The sequence below is a fragment of the Ornithorhynchus anatinus genome, chromosome 15 (genome assembly GCF_004115215.2).
Source record: "Ornithorhynchus anatinus isolate Pmale09 chromosome 15, mOrnAna1.pri.v4, whole genome shotgun sequence".
Classification (NCBI taxonomy): Eukaryota; Metazoa; Chordata; class Mammalia; order Monotremata; family Ornithorhynchidae; genus Ornithorhynchus; species Ornithorhynchus anatinus.
Window position 1 is genome coordinate 17,085,470 of NC_041742.1, and position 18,966 is coordinate 17,104,435.

Consider the following 18,966-nt stretch of genomic DNA (forward strand, 5'->3'; position numbering starts at 1 on the left):
GTACTAAGCCCTGCGGTAGGAACGAGCTAATCAGTTCGGACACAATCCATGTGCCGTAGGGAGCTCACAATCTTAATCCCCATTTTACAGATAGGGTAACTGAGATACAGAGAAGTTAAGTGACTTGCCCAAGGTCTCACACATCAGACAAGTGGCAAAGCTGGGATTAGAACCCAGGTCCTTCTGACTCCCAGGCCCGGGCTCTATCCTCTAGGCTACGGAGAGTGAGGATTTACGTCTCGTTCACTTAGCACCTTTCCAGCATTTCATGTTAAACCTCGGTAAAGGTCTTTGGAACTCTCCTTGGAAGACTTTTTCCGGGAAGATCTCATAGTAGGCTGCTCTTTTTCCTTATACTCTCCCAAGCTCATAGTACAGTGCCTTATACACGGTAAGATCTTGTTAAATGGCATTATTTGACTGATTCCAGCAGTCTGCCTGCACTGGGTAAAAATAATGGTATTTGTTGAGTGTTTACTCTATGTCAAGGACTGTACTAAGCGCTGGGTACTGTATTAAGCACTGGAGAAGCGGATTTGAACCTTCACCTCCATTGAGACACCAGGAGAAGGAGCGTGGTATAGTGGCTAGAGCCCGGGTCTGGGAGTCAGAAGGTCATGGGTTCTAATCCCGGCTCCTCTAGTTGTCTGCTGTGTGACTTTGGGCAAGTCACTTAACTTCTCTGTGCCTCGGGTCCCTCATCTGTAAAAAATGGGGATAAAGCCCGTGAGCCCAATGTGGGACAGGGACTGTGTCCAACCTGATTAACTTGTATCTAGCTCAGCGGTTAACATAGTGCTGGGCACATAGTAAGTGCTCAACAAGGACCATAGTTATTATTATTATTGTTGTTGTTACTAGGGGAAATAGCAACTTGAGCCTGGAGCCTTCGACCTCTAAACGCTTCCTCCACTGCCTCTTTGAAATACCGTAGTTCTTGTTTTTCGCTGATGGTGTCCTGATCCTTTAAATGAGTTTTTCTTTTAGAGAGTAGCCCCGTGGTGGAATAGATGGACAGAAACACTCCGGCTGACAACAGTCTTGTTTGAATTCCACGGACGCTCCGACCACTTTCCGTGGAGTTTCAGGAATCCGACGGAAACTCTTCTCGTCTTGATTGAAAGCAGCCCGGGTTTTCTGGCTTTTAGGACGGGTTGGTCCCTTACCTGTTCAGACAGTTATGAGCAAGGATCGGCAAGGGCAACCCTATGCTATCGAAATGGTGTTTTTGTTTTCAAAGGGAGAAGGCCCATTAAAAACATCAAAATGGGGCTTAAGGAAACAAGCAGTGTGGCGTAGTGGAAGTAGCACAGGCTTGGGAGTCAGGGGACCTGGCTTCTAAGCCCGGCTCCCCCACTCATCTACTGGGTGACCTTGGGTGAGTCACTTCCTTCCTCTGTGCCTCAGTTGCTTTATTGTAAAACGGGAATTGTGGGTCGGGAATATGTCTGTTATATTGTACTCTGCCACGTGCTTAGTACAGGTCTCTGAACACAGTAAGCACTCAGTATATATTACTGAGTGATGGAATTAAGACTGTGAGTCCCATGTGGGACATGGACTGTGTCTAACCTGATTAGCTTGTACCTACCCCAGGACTTGGTCAGTGTCTAGCACATAGCAAGCACTTAACAAATACCATAAAAAAGAAATACACATTCAGCTCTAATTGTTATTCTGAAATTTAAGGCTTTCTCTCTCTTGCAGGGAATTGCCAGTGATTTCTTTCTCTTTTACAGGCTTTGTTTCTCTGAGAACTGAAAGGATAAAAACTCTCTCCCTTGCTGTAGTGGCTCGCTAAAGTCTCTTGCCGAGTTGTCAGCAGTCGTTGGCAATACAGTTTTAAGTTCTATTGTATTGTGGAAAATATGTAATAAACCTTCATTTAGGAGAGAGACCACATGTGTTTGGCAGGTTTGATAATGTCAAGCGAAGGCATTTTTCTTGCTGATGTCTTCAGGCAGCTGTGATCGTAGGATCGTAAGGGAGAGATGATGCTATCATCAGTTTCAAAGCTTCACAGCACTGACACTCAGCAAGTTTTTCTCTTTTTTTGTGGTGTTTAAGTGCTTACTGTGTGCCAGCCACTGTATTAGGATTTGAGGTAGACAGAAGCTAATCAGGTTGGACAGCCAATGTCCCACATGGGGCTCATAGTTTTAATCCCCATTTTACAGATGACAGAGAAGTGAAATGAATTGCCCAAGGTCACCCATCAGACAAGTGGTGGGGCTGGGATTAGAACCCTGGGCCCCTAACTCCCAAGCCCATGATTTTTCCTTCAGGTCAATGAGCCCCATTTTAATTTTAATTTTTAACTGAATTTCTCCTTCTCCTTTCCCTCAACTTTCACGTATCCTACCTTGCTGCAATTTTAGTCCAGTCAGTCAATCGTATTTATTGAGCACTTACTGTGTGCAGAGCACTGTATTAAGTACAGTCAGCTCAGCCCAGATCAGCCAGGAATAATATAATAATAATGATAATAATAATAATGATGGCATTTGTCCCTGTCCCACATGGGGCTCACAGTCTTAAACCCCATTTTACAGATGAGGGAAATGAAGCACAAAGAAGTGAAGTGAAATCGCCCAAGGTCACACAGCAGATACGTGGCGGAGCTGCGATTAGAACCCAGATCCTTCTGACTCCCAGGCCCGTACTCTGTCCACTACCCCAAGCTGTGCCATAGCGCCTAGATTGCAGCCAGTTCCCTGGGGGCTTGGGAAGCACCTTCTTCTAGTGCGAGAGGGGCCCAAAACGGTGGAGCCATGTTTCCTACGCAGAATGCTCAGCGTATATTGGCTTGAGGGTAAACGGTCTTGGAGCCAGAAGCCAATCTGAGGCACGGAGCTCTGTGGAATCCTTGGATGAAGCCCGAGGGTCATCTAATTACTTGGCATTTTTAATTTTTTTCTTAATACTCCATTAGTCTGTTCCCAGAGCTCTTCCTCTCAAATTCTGGACACTTTCTAATTATCATTAAGGACTTTGTTTTTCTTTGTGGTTTCTAGAATGATCGCTGCTGGAAGGCAAGGCTGCTGTGTCGGCAGAGTTGAAGAACTTGTATTGAAATGTAAGATATTCCTTGCCGTCACCTGGCTTCACTTGATTCTCCTTACGTCCCAAAAAGGTAGGTATCTATTTTCTTCTGAATCGGATCCTATGGCAGGAATAGCAATAGCAGCCGAGGCTGCTATTAATTCTTTGTCCAGTAAAATAAGTAAGCTCCCGAGAAGAGGTAAATTAGCCGAACTAACCACCTCCTCCAAGAAATTTCCTGATTTAAAAACAACCATTCCTTCACACGATTCGTGGCCCATCTTTCTCTTTGAAATCACTCTTGTGATTACTGGATTGTCTGCCCGTATTTATGTCGATTTCAGGTTTGATTCTTAAGGTCTGTTACTCGTTTGTAAACTGCCAGCAAATTGTCTTCTTCTTAAGAACTTCATTATTAATCCCAGAGCTCTCACACAGTCTATCTTTGTGTATCTTGTAGACATCCTGAAGGTTTTGGAGAAGCAGCGTGGCTCAGTGGAAAGAGCACAGGCTTTGGAGTCAGGGCTCATGAGTTCGAATCCCAGCTCTGCCACTTGTCGGCTGTGTGACTGTGGGCGAGTCACTTCACTTCTCTGGGCCTCAGTTCCCTCATCTGTAAAATGGGGATTAAGACTGTGAGCCCCACGTGGGACAACCTGATTCCCCTATGTCTACCCCAGCGCTTAGAACAGTGCTCGGCACCTAGTAAGCGCTTAACAAATACCAACATTATTATTATTATTATTATTTTGAACTCACCAGTTAAGTTTGTAAGCTGACGGAAGTGGTCCTGTTCTATTGATCTATATGTACATATCTTTAAATTATTTATTATAAATTATGAGTTTATTCAGTCGTATTTATTGAGTGCTTACTGTGTGCAGAGCACTGTCTAAGCTCCCAGGAGAGGACAATAGGCTTATTGGAAAAGAGCACGGCCTTCGGAGTCAGAGGTCATGGGTTCTAATGCTGGCTCCATCACTTCTCTGCAGTGTGGCCTTAGGCAACTCACTTAAATTCTCCGTGCCTTAGTTACCTCATCTGTAAAACGGGAATAAAGACTGTGGGCCCAAAGTGGGACAGGGACTGTGTCCAACCCAATTACCTTGTAGGTACCTCAAGAGTTAGTGTGGTCCCTGGTACATAATAAACACTTACCAAATTCCATTATTAATAATAATAATGTTGGTATTTGTTAAGCGCTTACTATGTGCAGAGCACTGTTCTAAATGCTGGGGTAGCTATAGGGTAATCAGGTTGTCCCATGAGAGGCTCACAGTCTTAATCCCCATTTTACAGGTGAGGTACCTGAGGCACAGAGAAGTTAAGTGACTTGCCCACAGTCACACAGCTGACAAGTGGCAATGCCAGGATTCAAATCCACGACCTCTGACTCCCAAGCCCGGGCTCTTTCCTCTGAGCCACGCTGCTCCTCTAGAAAAGAAATAGAAAAGCCATCTTTATATGTACCAATCAGTAGTATTTTCTGAGTGCTTATTGTGTACTCACTATATTTCAATGTCTATCTACCCCTCTCTACTGAAAGCACCTTGTGGGCAGAGAACATGTGTACCAACTCTGTTATGTAGTACTTTCCCACGTGCTCAGTGCAGTGTTCCGCACACAATAAGTGCTCGATAAATACTGTCGAGTGGTCTACGGCAGCACTTAGCACAGTCCTTAGCACATAGTAAATACTTGGAGAAGCAGCATGTTGTGGTTGATTAAGCATGGGCCTGGGAGTCAGAAGATCATGGGTTCTAATCCCAGCTCTGCCACTTGTCTGCTACTTGACCATGGGCAAGTCACTTCGCTCCTCTGTGTGCCTCAGTTACTCATCTGTAAAATGGGGATTGAGACCGTTAGCCCCATTTGGGACAGCGACCGTGTCCAACCCGATTTGCTCATATCTACCTCGGTACTTAGTAGAGTGCCTGGACATAGCGCTTAACAAATGCCATTAGCGTGATAATCATAATAAATACCTTTAATATTACCATTATTCTGAATCTTCTCTGTTTCTCCCGTTAGAGGGTAATCACTCTGAGCACCAGAACCTTTTCCTCCATTTTCTCTGTAACTCCCTTTAGGACTTAATGTGGGACTTTGTCCCCAGAGGGACTCCAGTAAATATTGTTTTCTGACTTCTCTTAGGTAATGCTGTCCCAGGGGGTCTGAAATGATCTTAACGGTGAAAGATGGTTGTGACTTCATTTTTGCAAGGTTTGCTTCCCCACTGGGAAAGAGTTGCGGCCTTCAGCCAGCACTGTGATCTCATGTGCTGTAATCTTCCAGTTTTGCTTTGATTCGTCCCTTCTGTCCCCTCACGATACACATGCAAACTATTACATTCCAAGATTTGACTTCAAGAACACCCAGCTTGATTTAAGAAGGGAGAGCACCCCTTTTACTCATTTGTTTTTCCCACATTTCCCCAAAAGGTTGAGAAATAAATGAGCATTCTTCACTATTCATTCCTTCAATCATATTTATTGAGACTTACTGTGTGCGGAGCACTGTATTAAGCGCTTGGGAGGGTATGATACAACCGTGAGCGGACACATTCCCTGCCCACAGTGAGCTTACAGTGTGAGGAGTTGAGGGACTGAATAGCTGTAGACTAGTTGCTCTATAACGATTACTGGGATTAGGTGAGAAGCAACCTGGAAAAGCACATGCTAGAACTGTCTTCTTGTGTTGTACTTTCCCAAGCACTCAGTACAGTGCTCTGCACACAGTAAGCGCTCAATAAATACGATTAAATGAATGAATGAATCCCTGAAGACTAAGCTTCTGGGGCAGGGAACACCCTGCCAGTGTGGCTTAGTGGAAAGAGCACGGGCTTGGGAATCAGAGGTCATGGGTTCTAATCCCCCCTCCGCCACTTATCGGCTGGGTGACTTTGTGCAGGTCACTTAACTTTTCTGTGGCTCAGTGACCTCATCTGTAAAATGGAGATTAAGACTGTGAGCCCCAAATGGGACAACCTGATTACCTTGCCTCTACCCCAGCGCTTAGAACAGTGCTTGGCACAGAGTAAGTGCTTAACAAATATCGCTATTATTATACAGACATTAATATAAATTATGGCTGTGTACATAAGTGCTCTGGGCCTGAGGGACTGGTGAATAAAGAGTGTATATCCAACTGCAAGGGTGACGCAGAAGGGAGTGGGAGAAGAGGAAATGGGGGCTTAGTCAGGGAAGGCCCCCGGGAGGAGATAAAAACAAGCCTGGTAGCATCCAAGAAAGATCACCAAGTCACATCCTGTGTCAGCACTTGAATTCATGGCCACAGGGTCACACCGCAGACCAGATTGGTCAAGTAACCTCAAGGCCGGGTGACCTCAGGCGATCCAACCGGTCTCAGACTCCTACGTAAGCTCCCTAATCGTGGTATCTGTAGAGTGCTTTCTGTGTATCCGGCACCGTACTAAGCGCTGGGTTAGATCGTGGGCAGAGAACATGTCTATCAAGTCTGTTATTTTGTACTCTCCCAAAAGCTTCGTACAGCGCTCCGCACACAGCGCTCAGTGAGTTGGTAGACATGTTTCCTGCTCACAAAAGGTTTACCACCTCAAGGGGAGACACACATTTATTTATACCCTGAATTTTGTTAATGAGGTGTATATCTCCATGATTCTATTTATCTTGATGATGTTGTTTTTTGTTTTGTTCCGTTTTGCTTTGCTGTCTGTCTCCCCCGTTTAGAATGTGAGCCCGTTATTAGGCAGGGATTGTCTCTATCTGTTGCCGAATTGTCCATTCCAAACGCTTAGTACAGTGCTCTGCACATAGTAAGCGCTCAAAAATTACTATTGAATGAATTCCGATGATAGATTTTAAGATCGATGAATGGAAGAAAGGCAGTCACTATTACCTCGTTCTTGGGATAAGATTTATAGGTTAAAGCCTGTTCCTGGAAGCAATCTGAAATCACTTCTCAATTGCCTTTGAGTAAAATTTTCAAGTGACTCATTCTTCTGGGATGGGTTTACACCCTAAAGGCACAGGGCTAGGATTAAGAGTGATTTGAGGAATGTAAATGTTGATATTCACTTGATTTTGTATGGGTTTAGATCGGGCACGTGTTCCGAGTGAATTGAGCACGCTGGATTTAACAGGGAAAAAACCTTTACATCGGCGGCAATTCCAAGCGTCCGGCACCGTAACTTGAGGAGGAAATGCATTTTAAATAGGATGAACATTCAAGTAACTCACACTCTTACCTGATTTTCTTGTGGAGTTGGGGCTGATCATTTAATTATTCAGAAAACAGACACCGAAGTTCAGATCGGACTCCTACGTGCCTCCTAGTTAAATCAGTTTCCCCTTTGAAAACTTCTAGTCTCGTCTAGTCTAGTCTCGTATAGTCTAGTCTGCTGGACTGAGCCAGGAAACTCAGGGCATTAGTTAACTGTCCCTTTGGTTAGTCATTAGTAATTATTGACAACCAAGACGTACAGAGCCCTAAATGATCAGGATGTTACAAAATAATTGGAAGACATGATCCTTGCCTGGAGGAGTTTATGGGCTAGTAGGGGAAACCAACATGAAATAGTTTACAGATACAAGGAAAGGGAAATAGAAGGATGGATAGGTAGATGAATAATAATAATAACGTGGTATTTGTTAAACGCTTACTATGTGCCAGGCACTCTTCTAGGTGCTGGGGTAGATACTAGCTAATGAAATTAGAGCGACATAGGGCTCAAAGTCTTAATCCCCATTTTACAGATGAGGGAATTGAGGCCCAGAGAAGTGAGGTGACTTCCCCAAGGTCACGCAGTAAATGATGTTACTTGATTCTTAACCTCTGAAGAAGAAATGTAGGCACCGGATTTCTTCATTGCCAGCGCTCTTGCACCCAATCCCTGTCACTGTACCATTGGGATGCAGAGACCAAATGGAAAAAGCAAAATTTCTAATTTTAAATTAACTGAAATTTCAGAAGAGGCCAGAGACTGTTTAAACTATTTGTGGAAAATGAACCAAGGATGACCGACGACATCAAGAATTTGAGATTTTTCAAGACCACTTGAATTAATTAATTGAACAAGTCTAATGGATTTGTTCTGGCAGCCCCCCCTCGCTTCACATAGTTCAGACCAGGACCAGACCCCGCCTGTCGGCGATTTAGAATTGAGCCCGTCTGTGAGTTTAGGAATGAAAACGTTTGCTTGGAAATAACCTTTAATGATGCTATCTTCCTCCGCCTCTCTTGTATTTTATGTGCAGAGATATTTTGTGTATTCCCTTTGAGTGACTTGCCTAAGCAGCGTGGCTGGTGCCAGATAATACATTTGGGTACCCAAAGAATTCTTGCTTTCGGGACTTGTAAAAGAGGAGAACGTTGCAGAGCTTTGGAGCTGAATTTATGAAAGCTAAAAGAGACAGTATTATGTCATTCTCTAGATCCTGAATGTGTTGCAAATAATCGATTTTACGAGTTGTTTCAATGCAAATCCAGCCGCATCAATAGTTCTCGAAAGGTATTAAAATCTAGCTATTGTTCTTGAAAGGTATTATGTTAGGATTTTTTTTCATTCGATCAAATCAATCCGTCATCGATTCAGTCATATTTACTGAGTGCCTAACCGTGGGGAGAGCATTATGACTAAATGCGTGGAAGAGTTCCTAGAGTTAAGGGACAACATTTCATTTTGACTAGTTCCAAGTGTTGGTGCTTACCGCGTTTATATCACCTTGAGAGGATGGAATTGAGTTGGAGGTGAGAGGAGATGGTTTTTGGAGACCAAAGACCCTGGTGATGAGGTTTAGTCCACATTGTGGATAAGCCAAGTTTTGATGAGGCTTCTAGAAGCTTCTCGGGGCAAATATGGAAGTGAAACTCTCTCTTAAGGGAGAGTCAGGTACAGTACTTCATAGCATAATCCAAAGCTATTTTCAGACCGCAGAAACTCCTCTTTTTTTAAAAAAACAGCATTTAAGCACTTACTATCTACCACCTCTCCTATAAATCAACACTTTATTGTGGCAGGAGAGTTTGCTTATGCCAATGAAGCTTAAGAGCTATGCCACTGAGAGAGATTTTCTCGTCAGGGTTACCCATAATGGAAAAGTCTAAAGCCGAAGCGTCAGACAAAGTCGATACGCTTGTCCTGGGCAACAGACAAAGTCGATTCACTTGTGCTGGGCAACAGTGGCATGGGAACGAGTCAAAGGTGGATGATCAGGTGATCAAAATGTTGATCAAAGCCCGTCATTGGGCAGGGATTGTCCCTATCTGTTGCCGAATTGTACATTTCAAGTGCTTTGTACAGTGCTCTGCACATAGTAAGCGCTCAATAAATACTATTGAATGAATGAACGGCAGAGACTTGGGTTTTTACCGTGTGGAAGACTGCAATGGTAAACCACTTCCATATTTTTTATCAAGGAAAGTCTATGGATAAATCCATAAAGTCCCTCTGAATCGGAAGTGACTTAGCGGCATTTGATGATGATGATGATGATGTGCCAGGCCCTGTACTAAGCACTGGGGTGGATACAAACAAATCAGGTTGGACACAGTCCATGCCTCCCATGGAGTTTACAGCCTTAATCCCCATTTTACAGATGAGGAAACTGGGGTACAGAGAAGTTAAATGACATCTCCCCCTGTAGACTCTAAGCTCACTGTGGGCAGGGAGTATGTCTGTTTATTGTTATATTGTACTCTCCCAAGTGCTTAGTACAGTGCTCTGTACACAGTAAGCACTCAATAAATCCGACTGACTTGCCCAAGGTCACACAGTAGACAAGTGGCAGAGCTGAAATTAGAACCCAGTTCTTTCTGACCCGTGCTCTATCCACTATGACACACTGCTGCTCTAATCCTTTCCAGGATTTCAGGGGGTTGCTCCCTCTCTGTGCCACTGCAATGGTTACTGTGAGCAAATCGCTTAAGAACATTCTTGTGCAAGCAAGCGTTGTCTGATGACATTCACTCTATCAGTGCTGACGTCCAGCGTAAAGAAGCTGTCAGGGGATATGTGTAATATGCAAATGATGGTATAAGAAATTATGTAAATGAGTTACAAAATAAAGATGGTGTAAAAAGGTGGGGGGTTTTTGCTTATGGCTAAGAATAGGAATAAAGATTACAGAGGGAGGAAGAGGAGCTAATAAAATGGGAGAAGAGATCAAATCCAGCTGTTGGTGAAAAGTTTTGGTTTGAGTTCTCAAGCTTTGTTTCAGTTTATGCAGGTTGTATATCAACTGTAAACTACAGAGTTATGTCGTTTTCTTTGAGCAGTAAATGCGACAGAACCAAAGAGGGCAAATTGTATAAAAAGAGTTCACTAGATGCAAATTTGAGATGCCATATTATTTTGTCAAGTGTAACATTTTGGGTCTTGAAATTGTAATCTGGTGGTGATTTTTCTCTGGACTTAATTACTGCTCCACTGAGAAATGATTAAAAATAAGCCACCGCCCCAAAATAATATTTATTACGTGTGAAGCCCAAGTAAAATTGCCTTTTTGGTTTTCCTATTGACTTTTCTGGTCCTGTTGCAACAATCATTATTCCCTAAAATGATGCTCTCAAAGGTTTGGCTGTAGAAACAAGAAAATACATGAAGGCACTTTTGGCTCATAGAGGAAACCTCGCTAGACTTTTAGGTTTGCTGTCATTTTGAATATTTCCTATCACATCTTTTGTCCATAAAGAGCAGTACTAACCAAAGCATTATACTTAACGCTCGGAAGACTACAAAAGTTAGAAGATACGATTCCCTTCCCTTAAGGAGCTTTTTATATTTTAGTAAAGGAGAAAGAGGCTTCAATTACAGATAAATGGAGAAATAGAATATATAGGATATGTACGTAAATGTTATGGGGATTGAGGTGATTTGTATTTAGATGGCGTAGATGGGCTTAGGTATCAATTGAAAGGTTTAAAATGGGGAGATTAGAGATTATTTGGGGAATTACTTGTTTGTGTACTCTTTCAAGTGCTTAGTAAAAACATCCTGGACACAGGAAGCGCTCAGTAGATATGATTGATCAAATACGATGATTGAACGTTTTCTAAGGGGAGATGTAACTTCAGGAAGGGTTTGAAGATGGGGAGAGCTGTGGTCAGTTGAATGTGAAGGGAGAAGGAATTTCAGGCAGGAGGAAGGACGTGAGCAGTAGGTAATCAGAGAGAGAGAGGAAAGTGAGGTCAAATGATTAGGTTAGCTTGAAAGGAGTGAAATATACAATCCGGAGTGTAGTGGGAAAAGAGAGAGCTGATAGAGTGCTTTTAAGCCAGGGTCCAATTTTCGACTTGATAGGGAGAGGAATAGGCAACTATTGGAGGTACTGGGAGAGTGGAGAGAGCTATACAGTATGAGACCTATACGGTATGAATTAACAGGAAAGCAGGCTGAAGTGTGGGTTGGAGAGGGATGAGGCAGGAGACAGAAGGTTGATGGAGTAGTCACGTTGGGACATGACAATTAAAACAGGAACAGCATGGACTTAATAATTATAGTATTTGTTAAGCGCTTACTATGTGTCAAGCACCGTTCCAAGCATTGGGGTAGATGCAAGGTTGGACATAGTCCCTGTCCCATGTAGGGCTCACAATCTTAATCCCCATTTCACAGATGAGGGAACCGAGGCCCAGAGAAGTGAAATGACTTGTCCAAGGCCACACAGCAGACAAATGGGGAGCTGGGATTAATTATAATAATAACGATAGTGGTATTTGTTAAGTGCTTACTGTGTGCCAGGCACTGTACTAAGTGCGAGAGTAGATATAAGCTAATCGGGTTGGACAAAGTCCGTGCCCCACCGGAGGCTCACATTCTTAATCTCCATTTTACAGATGAGGGAACTGAGGCCCAGAGAAGTGAAGTGACTTGCCCAGTGTCACACAGCAGACAAGTGGGCGAGCTGGGATTAGAACCCACATCCTCCAACGCCCAGGCCCATCACTTGGGAGAAAGGGATGGATGTTGGAAATGTGGTGAAGAATCTGACGGAATCTGGGCACGGATTGAATGTGGGGGCTGAAGCGCCCGGGCTTTGGGCCGGAGAGACGGGAGCCTGTCGGTCCGGCCCAGCTGGGCGGAACCACCTTCAGCGCCAGCCGGCGCGGGGACTGAGGAGTCCAGAGAGGGGTCTGCCCATGCCCTGTGGTGAAATGGAGACAGAGCCCTCCCATGCCCTCTAAGGTACAGGGCGTCCTCCATCTGCAGTACCTGGCATGCTTTCAGGCCGCCTCTGTTCCAAACTAAAGCTGACATGAGGTATTGGGATTAGCTGGCTATGTCAGTCATCTGATAAATCATAGTGTGCTGGATTTCATTCATCCCAGCGGCTGAGAACCATTCCAGAACCTCTCCGGGGAAAATGTATATCTGCATCATTCCAGCCTCATAAACACGAGTGCCTGAATTTGGCTTGAATGATGTCGCTCCTCCTCGGGTATTTGTCAGGTTTAAGATCACCTGGCTGTGCTTTTGCAACTTGGAACGCGGCCTAGTGGATAGAGCACGGGCCCGGGTGTCAGAAGGACAAGGGTTCTAATCCCGGCTCTGCCGCCTGTCTGCTGTGTGACCTTGGGCAACAGTTTACTTCTCTATGCCTCAGTTACCTCATCTGTAATATGAAGATTAAGACTCTGAGCCTTATGTGGGACAGGGGCTGGGTCCAAACTGATTAACTTGTATCTACCCCAGAGCTTAGTACAGTGCCTGGCATATAGTAAGTGCTTAACAAATAGCATAAAAAACCCTCAAAAAAGTGTCAGAGTTGTGGTATCTACTGGGTGCCTATTGAGTGCAGTGAACTCCTTTAGACTGTGAGCTCGTTGTGGACAGGGAACGTTTCTACCAACTCTGCTGTATTGTACTCTCCCAATCTCTTAATATAGTGCTCGGCACACAGTAGACGCTCAGTAAATACCACTGACGATGGTGATATTAAGCTCTCGGGCCGATAGAACTGAAGTATGAAATGTATTTCCTGCCCATGGGAGCTTTTATTCTAATGAAAGAGCTTAAGTGATCCCTTAATGTGCACAAGCAGCCAAAGAGGGTAGAAGACAAATCTCATTAACATGGAATAATGTATTCATTTTTATAAGAAAAATCTATAATTACCTATATTTCTGTTGGAGGAGCAAATCTTATTGGAACTCAATGCTCATCTTTATGAGGACAGAGACTTCATCTCTCAAGAGTCACATTTTTCCACAGGATTTTTGTTTACGTTCTTCTAAGAAAAGTTTGATGAAATTTCATAGTAGTCCAATATTGCCCTCTCCTGGTGACCATTGGAAATTTTCATCTTACATTCAACCATAAAAAGAAAGTATTTTTAAAAACCATCAGCATCCTTTTAATTAATCTGGTGTTTTTTCCCCCCCTCCAGTGAATGCCGATCATTCCACCTCACCCCCTGAAACAACTGTGGTGACCATGACTGGTAAGAATACCACTCCCTCGCCAATTTTTAGTTGCTCAGTATTTTATATAATGCATCACGAGACTGATTCATCCCTTGTCACAGGAGAAGAGGGTGTCTGAAGTTCGTGAGTGACAAGATGTGGGGAATAAATTATGAACAGCATCGTTCTGTGGGCCACTAGGTTGGGACAGAGGATGCAGACCCTTGACGATTCGGCCTTCGGTGGCAGGGTTTACTAGCTGATGCCCGGGTAATGGTGAGGCAGGACTTCCACGGGTGTTAAGGGGAAAATGCGGGCCTGAGCGGCACAGTCTCACACAGCTAGAAGGGCAGATGTACGTTCAGGGCATGGTAGGGGGGAACAGGTGAACTCTTCACGGGGCAGGGCCGGGCGGGGAGGGATATTTTGGGTGACAGCCACACAGAGAACAGTCAGGGGGAGTTGCTGTTCGCTCATTCATTCGTTCGTATTTACTGAGGGCTTATTTTGTGCAGAGCACTGTACCAAGCGCTTGGGAGAGGACAGTATAACAATAAACAGACACATTCGCTGTCCACAACGAGATTCAGCACAGAGGCCTCAGCTGGGCAGGCCTGTAGAGCTGCTGTCTGAACTTTGATGACGAAGACTGGAGACCCTGGGCCTGGAAACTTGAACGGGCCCCAAATATATCTCTTTATTGTTCTGTGGTACTCTCCCAAGCCCCTAGTACAATGTTCTGCACGCAGTAAGTGCTCAGTAAATACATCTGAATGAGGTAGGAAAGGTTCGGGTTTCACCCACACAGTTCCACTCCGTTTTCTTTCCGATACTTTCCGATGCTTTCTTTCTTTTTAAGAAGCAGTATGGCCTAGTGGATAGAGCACAGGCTTGGGAGTCAGAAGGACCTGGGTTCTAATCCTAGCTCCGCCACTTGTCTGCTCCGTGGCCTTCGGCAACTCACTTAACTTCTCTGTGCCTCAGTTACCTCAGCTGTAAAATGGGGATTAAAATTGTGAGCTCCATGTGGGACAGGGACTGTGTCCAACCTGATTATCTTACATCTACTCCAGCGTTTTGAACAGTGCCTAACATAGTAAGCGCTTAACAAAAGCCTCAAAAAAAGACGCCCTTCTATCCATCATGTCTGAAAAAGGAGTAAAGAAGCAGAGTGGATGAGGAGAGAGGTAGCACTTGGCAAGCGATTCTTTTCTTGGCTTGCCTGCAGAATATAAGCATTAGTGGGGTAAGAGAATTGGTATTCATCTTCCAAAGCTCACAAGGGAGCAGTGAGCACTGTATTGGAGAACAGGGCTTAATGGCTTTTGGCAAAGGGAGAGGTTAAGGAACTAGTCTTATTAATCTCAAGTTATTTTCCAGCGTCTCTCTCAAACGATTCTAACATACGTTGATTATAGAAACGCGAGCCAAAGAGCTGAATAAATGTATTACAATATGGGTTAATCTTCCATATTCTCTCCAAGATCGCTAACCCAAGCTGGCCTTTTCCCCTAATTAATGGTTTTATTGAATGCCTGCTGAGCGCAAAGCACCAAACTGAGCACTTGGGCAACTTGTCTACCAACTCTGTTATAGTGTACTCTCCCAAGCGCTTAGTATAGTGCTCAGCACACAGTAAACCTTCAGTAAATACCATTGATTGATTAACTGTATTTGTTCCGTACAATCAAAGCACTTACATCCTAATGAGTGTGCTTCCTAATGAGTGTACATTCCGGAGGAAAATATTCATTCGGTAGTATTTATGGAGCGCTTATTGTGTGCAGAGATTATGACAACTTTATTAATGATGTGTACGTATCTATAATTCTATTTATTCATATCGATGCTATTGATGCCCGTCTATTTGTTTTGCTTTGTTTTGTTGCCTGTCTCCCCGCCTCTAGACTGTGAGCCCGTTGTTGGGAAGGGATTGTCTCTATTTGTTGACGAATTGTACCCTCCAAGCACTTAGTACAGTGCTCTGCACATAGTAAGTGCTCAATAAATACGATTGAGTGAATACAGCAATAAACAACACATGGCTAGTGCACAACAAGCTGTACAGTGGCAAATTTCAGTCAGAAGAGGCTGATAAATCAGCTTCAATGAACATTAAACCCTTTCGCATAGGTGTTCCCTGAAAGAAAAGATTTCTACCTTTGACTTTTCGAAGCAGAACCAACAGGGAGAATCTGGCTCATATTTGGCAGTTTGTCCGTTGTGGTTCTGAAACCCAGGGGACATTCGAATGCCTTGCCACACCCAAAACTGTCTTTATTCGTAGACAAGCACAAGCCCCGTCATGGGATGTTGCAATTAAAAGCTCATTTTTGTGGTAAAACGCTAAACGCTTAATATAATGAAGCGATGATGAATTGATCTCCAAATAAAATAGTTCCCTTGTAAATAAGTTACATGAATCATTTCAATTTTATTTGCAGTCTCACTGACATAGCACTGCCGAATAAATTGAGTGAGGCGGTGCAGAATTTGAATCTTGACAGGCTTGTTAGAGCAGTCAGTCACTGTGCCTCTTTTTTTCCGACATTTTTGTAGCAAATAGAAGATTATTGGAAATGCAGGTGTCATATATACTCCTTGGAGTTCTTGTCTAGGACTTTAATAGGGAGAAGGCATGATAAGACAGATGGAATGCTTTAAGAGCATCTACTCAATTTAAGTTTGAAGAGGGGAAAAAAATGGAAAAAACAGTTACACCACAGCTGGTTTTCCTAGACACTCCCCTCATGTCAATCAAGATTGATCTGGTAAAAAGTGTCTGCAGTCACCATAGAAAAATGTACCGTAGCTATGTCCCAAATAATAATTTGTATAGCGAACCCTTGCAATAATGTGTTTTCCAGTCCCAGGTGAGTTTGTTGTAGTATAAAATTGGGTTTCCTCAAGGAAAAATATGAAGTGTTTGCTCAAGACTTTCCTCTGCATATTTCCATGTCTTTAGAAAACTGTTCTGTGCGCTTCAAAGGGAATCCTATTTACCTACCACGCCCAATTTAAAGTTGCCCTGATTCTTTTTGCATTTGGGCTCAAAAGGTGCTTTAAATGTACTTGAACTCTAGAACTTTCCTAACATTTACCCCACCCTCAACCGCACCGCACTTATGTCCGTATCCATAAATTATTCGCATCATTGTCCATCTTCCCCTCTGGACCGTAAGCATGCTGTGGCCAGGGAACGTGTCTACCGACTCAGTGGTATTTATTGAGCGCTTACTGTGTGCAGAGTACTGGACTAAGTGCTTGGGAGAGTACGATACAGTAGAGAAGCGGCGTGGCATAGTGGATAGAGCCGGGGTCTGGAAGGCAGAAGGTCATAGGCTTTAATCCCGGCTCTGCCACTTGTCTGTTGAGTGACCTTGGGCAAGTCACTTCACTTCTCTGGGCCTCAGTTACCACATCTGGAAAATGGGGATTGGCACTGCGAGCCCCATGTGGCTTTGGGGACTATGTCCAACCCGATTTGCTTGTATCCACCCCAGCGCTTAGTACAGTGCCTGAGACATAAGCGCTTAAGAAATACCATTACTATTATTATTATTACAATACAAAAGAGAGTGGTAGGCACATTCCCCGCCCATAATGAGCTTACCGTCTAGAGGGGAACTCATTTGTATTGTAGGCTCGGTACAGTGCTGTGCACACAGTAAGCACTCAATAAATGCTGTTGATTGATGGGTGAGAATTTAGGCCTCAGAGAATACTTAGCTCTGTGAGAACTTTCATATTTCCTTCCCAGTTTCCTTTTCTCTAGACAGGTAAATGGGGTGAAAAATAAGTGGGGTGAAAAAAATGAAAAAGAAAGAAAAAGAAAGATCCCATTAAGTGGGAACATTTGCATTAGGAAAATCCCCCGAACTGGAATGTCGGTCAGTCGATCGTAGTTACCGAGCACTTACTGTGTGCAGAGCACTATACTGAGCACTTGGGAGAGTACAACAGAACAATAAATAGACACAATCCCTGCCCACATCAAGCTCACAGTCTAGAGGAATGACAAGGTGGTTTTTCAAGGTTCAGAGAAAATAACCGACTTGAGAATAAATGTGCTTTAACTGAGCACTCTCTGCAGTCACAATCTTTTTGAAACTATGAAAATTCCCTAAAATGTTGTTAATGATTATTTCAGACCACTCATAAGCTTCTCTCTTTCTCCTTTTCTCTCTCTTTCACAGCAGTGGACACCTCCATTGTCACTTTTATCACAATCCCTAATAATGCTCCAGGCAAGATTTTTGTTATATTTTCTTACACTTAGCTTCCTATCTACTTTTCTGTGTTGGCGTTTCATTCCCTTTACCTTGTTTATTTCTCAGAGGTGACATCAGTCGAACCGACAACCCTCCAAGGTAAGAATTTTACCGTCCAGCTTTGAAGAGACCCGTCAGCCACAGTGTGTTATTCACAGAACCCAAGTGTCCGTGCAGCTAGTGAATGGGGTTGTCTGAATATACACCCCCGCGATATGAACATTGTAGATACATTTGAAATTCTAAGTTGACTGCCAAGTTCCCATTACTCTCTTGCAAAAACCATTTCTGTAAAATCAAAGCAATCCTGACAAGACTTTGAGCCCTTTGAACCTTCCTCATTAGTAAGTGTAATTACGAACTGTGGTATTTGTTAGGCGCTTCCTGGGTGGATGTAGTAAGCGATGGGGTTAACACAAGCCAATTGGATTGGACACGGTCCCCGTTCCCTCATGGGGCCCACAGCCTCAATCCCCCTTTTACAGATGAGGAAACGGAGGCACAGAGAGGTGAAGTGACTTGCCCAAGCTCACACAGCAGACAAGTGGAGGAGCCAGGATTAGAACCCACGACTTTCTGACTCCCAGGCTTGTGCTCCATCCGCTATACCATGCTGCTTATCTGATTAGCCATCATGGTACCTGCAGGGTTGAGGATAAACCACTTTAAACATGCAGAGGTGTCTCTGCTGGTTTCCTTTGCATGATCGAGTGCAATTCTGGGAGTCAGAAGAAGAGGGTTCTAATTCTGACATTGCCACATTTTTATACGGCTTTTGCTAAACGCTCACTGATGGGGAGGAAACGTGTCTGCTAATTCTGTTGTATTCTCCCAAGTGCTTAGTACAATGCTTTGGGGAAGCAGCTTGGCTCAGTGGAAAGAGCCTGGGCTGTGGAGTCAGAGGTCATGGGTTCGACTCCTGGCTCGGCCACTTGTCAGCTGTGTGACTGTGGGCAAGTCACTTCACTTCTCTGTGCCTCAATTAACTCATCTGTAAAATGGGGATTAACTGTGAGCCTCACGTGGGACAACCTGATTACCCTGTATCTCCCCCAGCGCTTAGAACAGTGCTCTGCACATAGTAAGCGCTTAACAAATACCAACATTAATTGATGCTTTGCACATAGTAAGCACTGAATTAATATGATTGATTGATGCGTCAAACACTGTTCCAGGCTCCGGGGTAGATACAAGTTAATTAGGTTGGACACAGTCCCTGTCCCACCTGGTGTTCACAGCTTAAGTTGCCTTTCTCGCTTATGATCTTGGG

At 43.9% G+C, this 18,966-nt stretch overlaps 1 protein-coding gene across 8 annotated transcripts in view; it reads left to right on the top strand.

Moving 5' to 3' along the window:
• Positions 1-18,966, top strand: part of ADGRG2 (adhesion G protein-coupled receptor G2) — a 79,288-nt gene that overhangs the window by 25,298 nt on the left and 35,024 nt on the right. For 4 of the 8 annotated variants that reach the window (XM_029079988.2, XM_029079987.2, XM_039914220.1 and 1 more), the window contains 4 exons: positions 3,015-3,133; positions 13,410-13,463; positions 17,622-17,672; positions 17,763-17,795. In XM_029079988.2, the coding sequence (XP_028935821.1) occupies positions 3,016-3,133; positions 13,410-13,463; positions 17,622-17,672; positions 17,763-17,795 (256 nt within the window). In that variant the 5' untranslated portion in view covers position 3,015. The remainder of the gene's footprint in view (positions 1-3,014; positions 3,134-13,409; positions 13,464-17,621; positions 17,673-17,762; positions 17,796-18,966) is intronic. The other 4 variants (XM_039914217.1, XM_039914218.1, XM_039914215.1 and 1 more) reach the window with 3 other exon arrangements.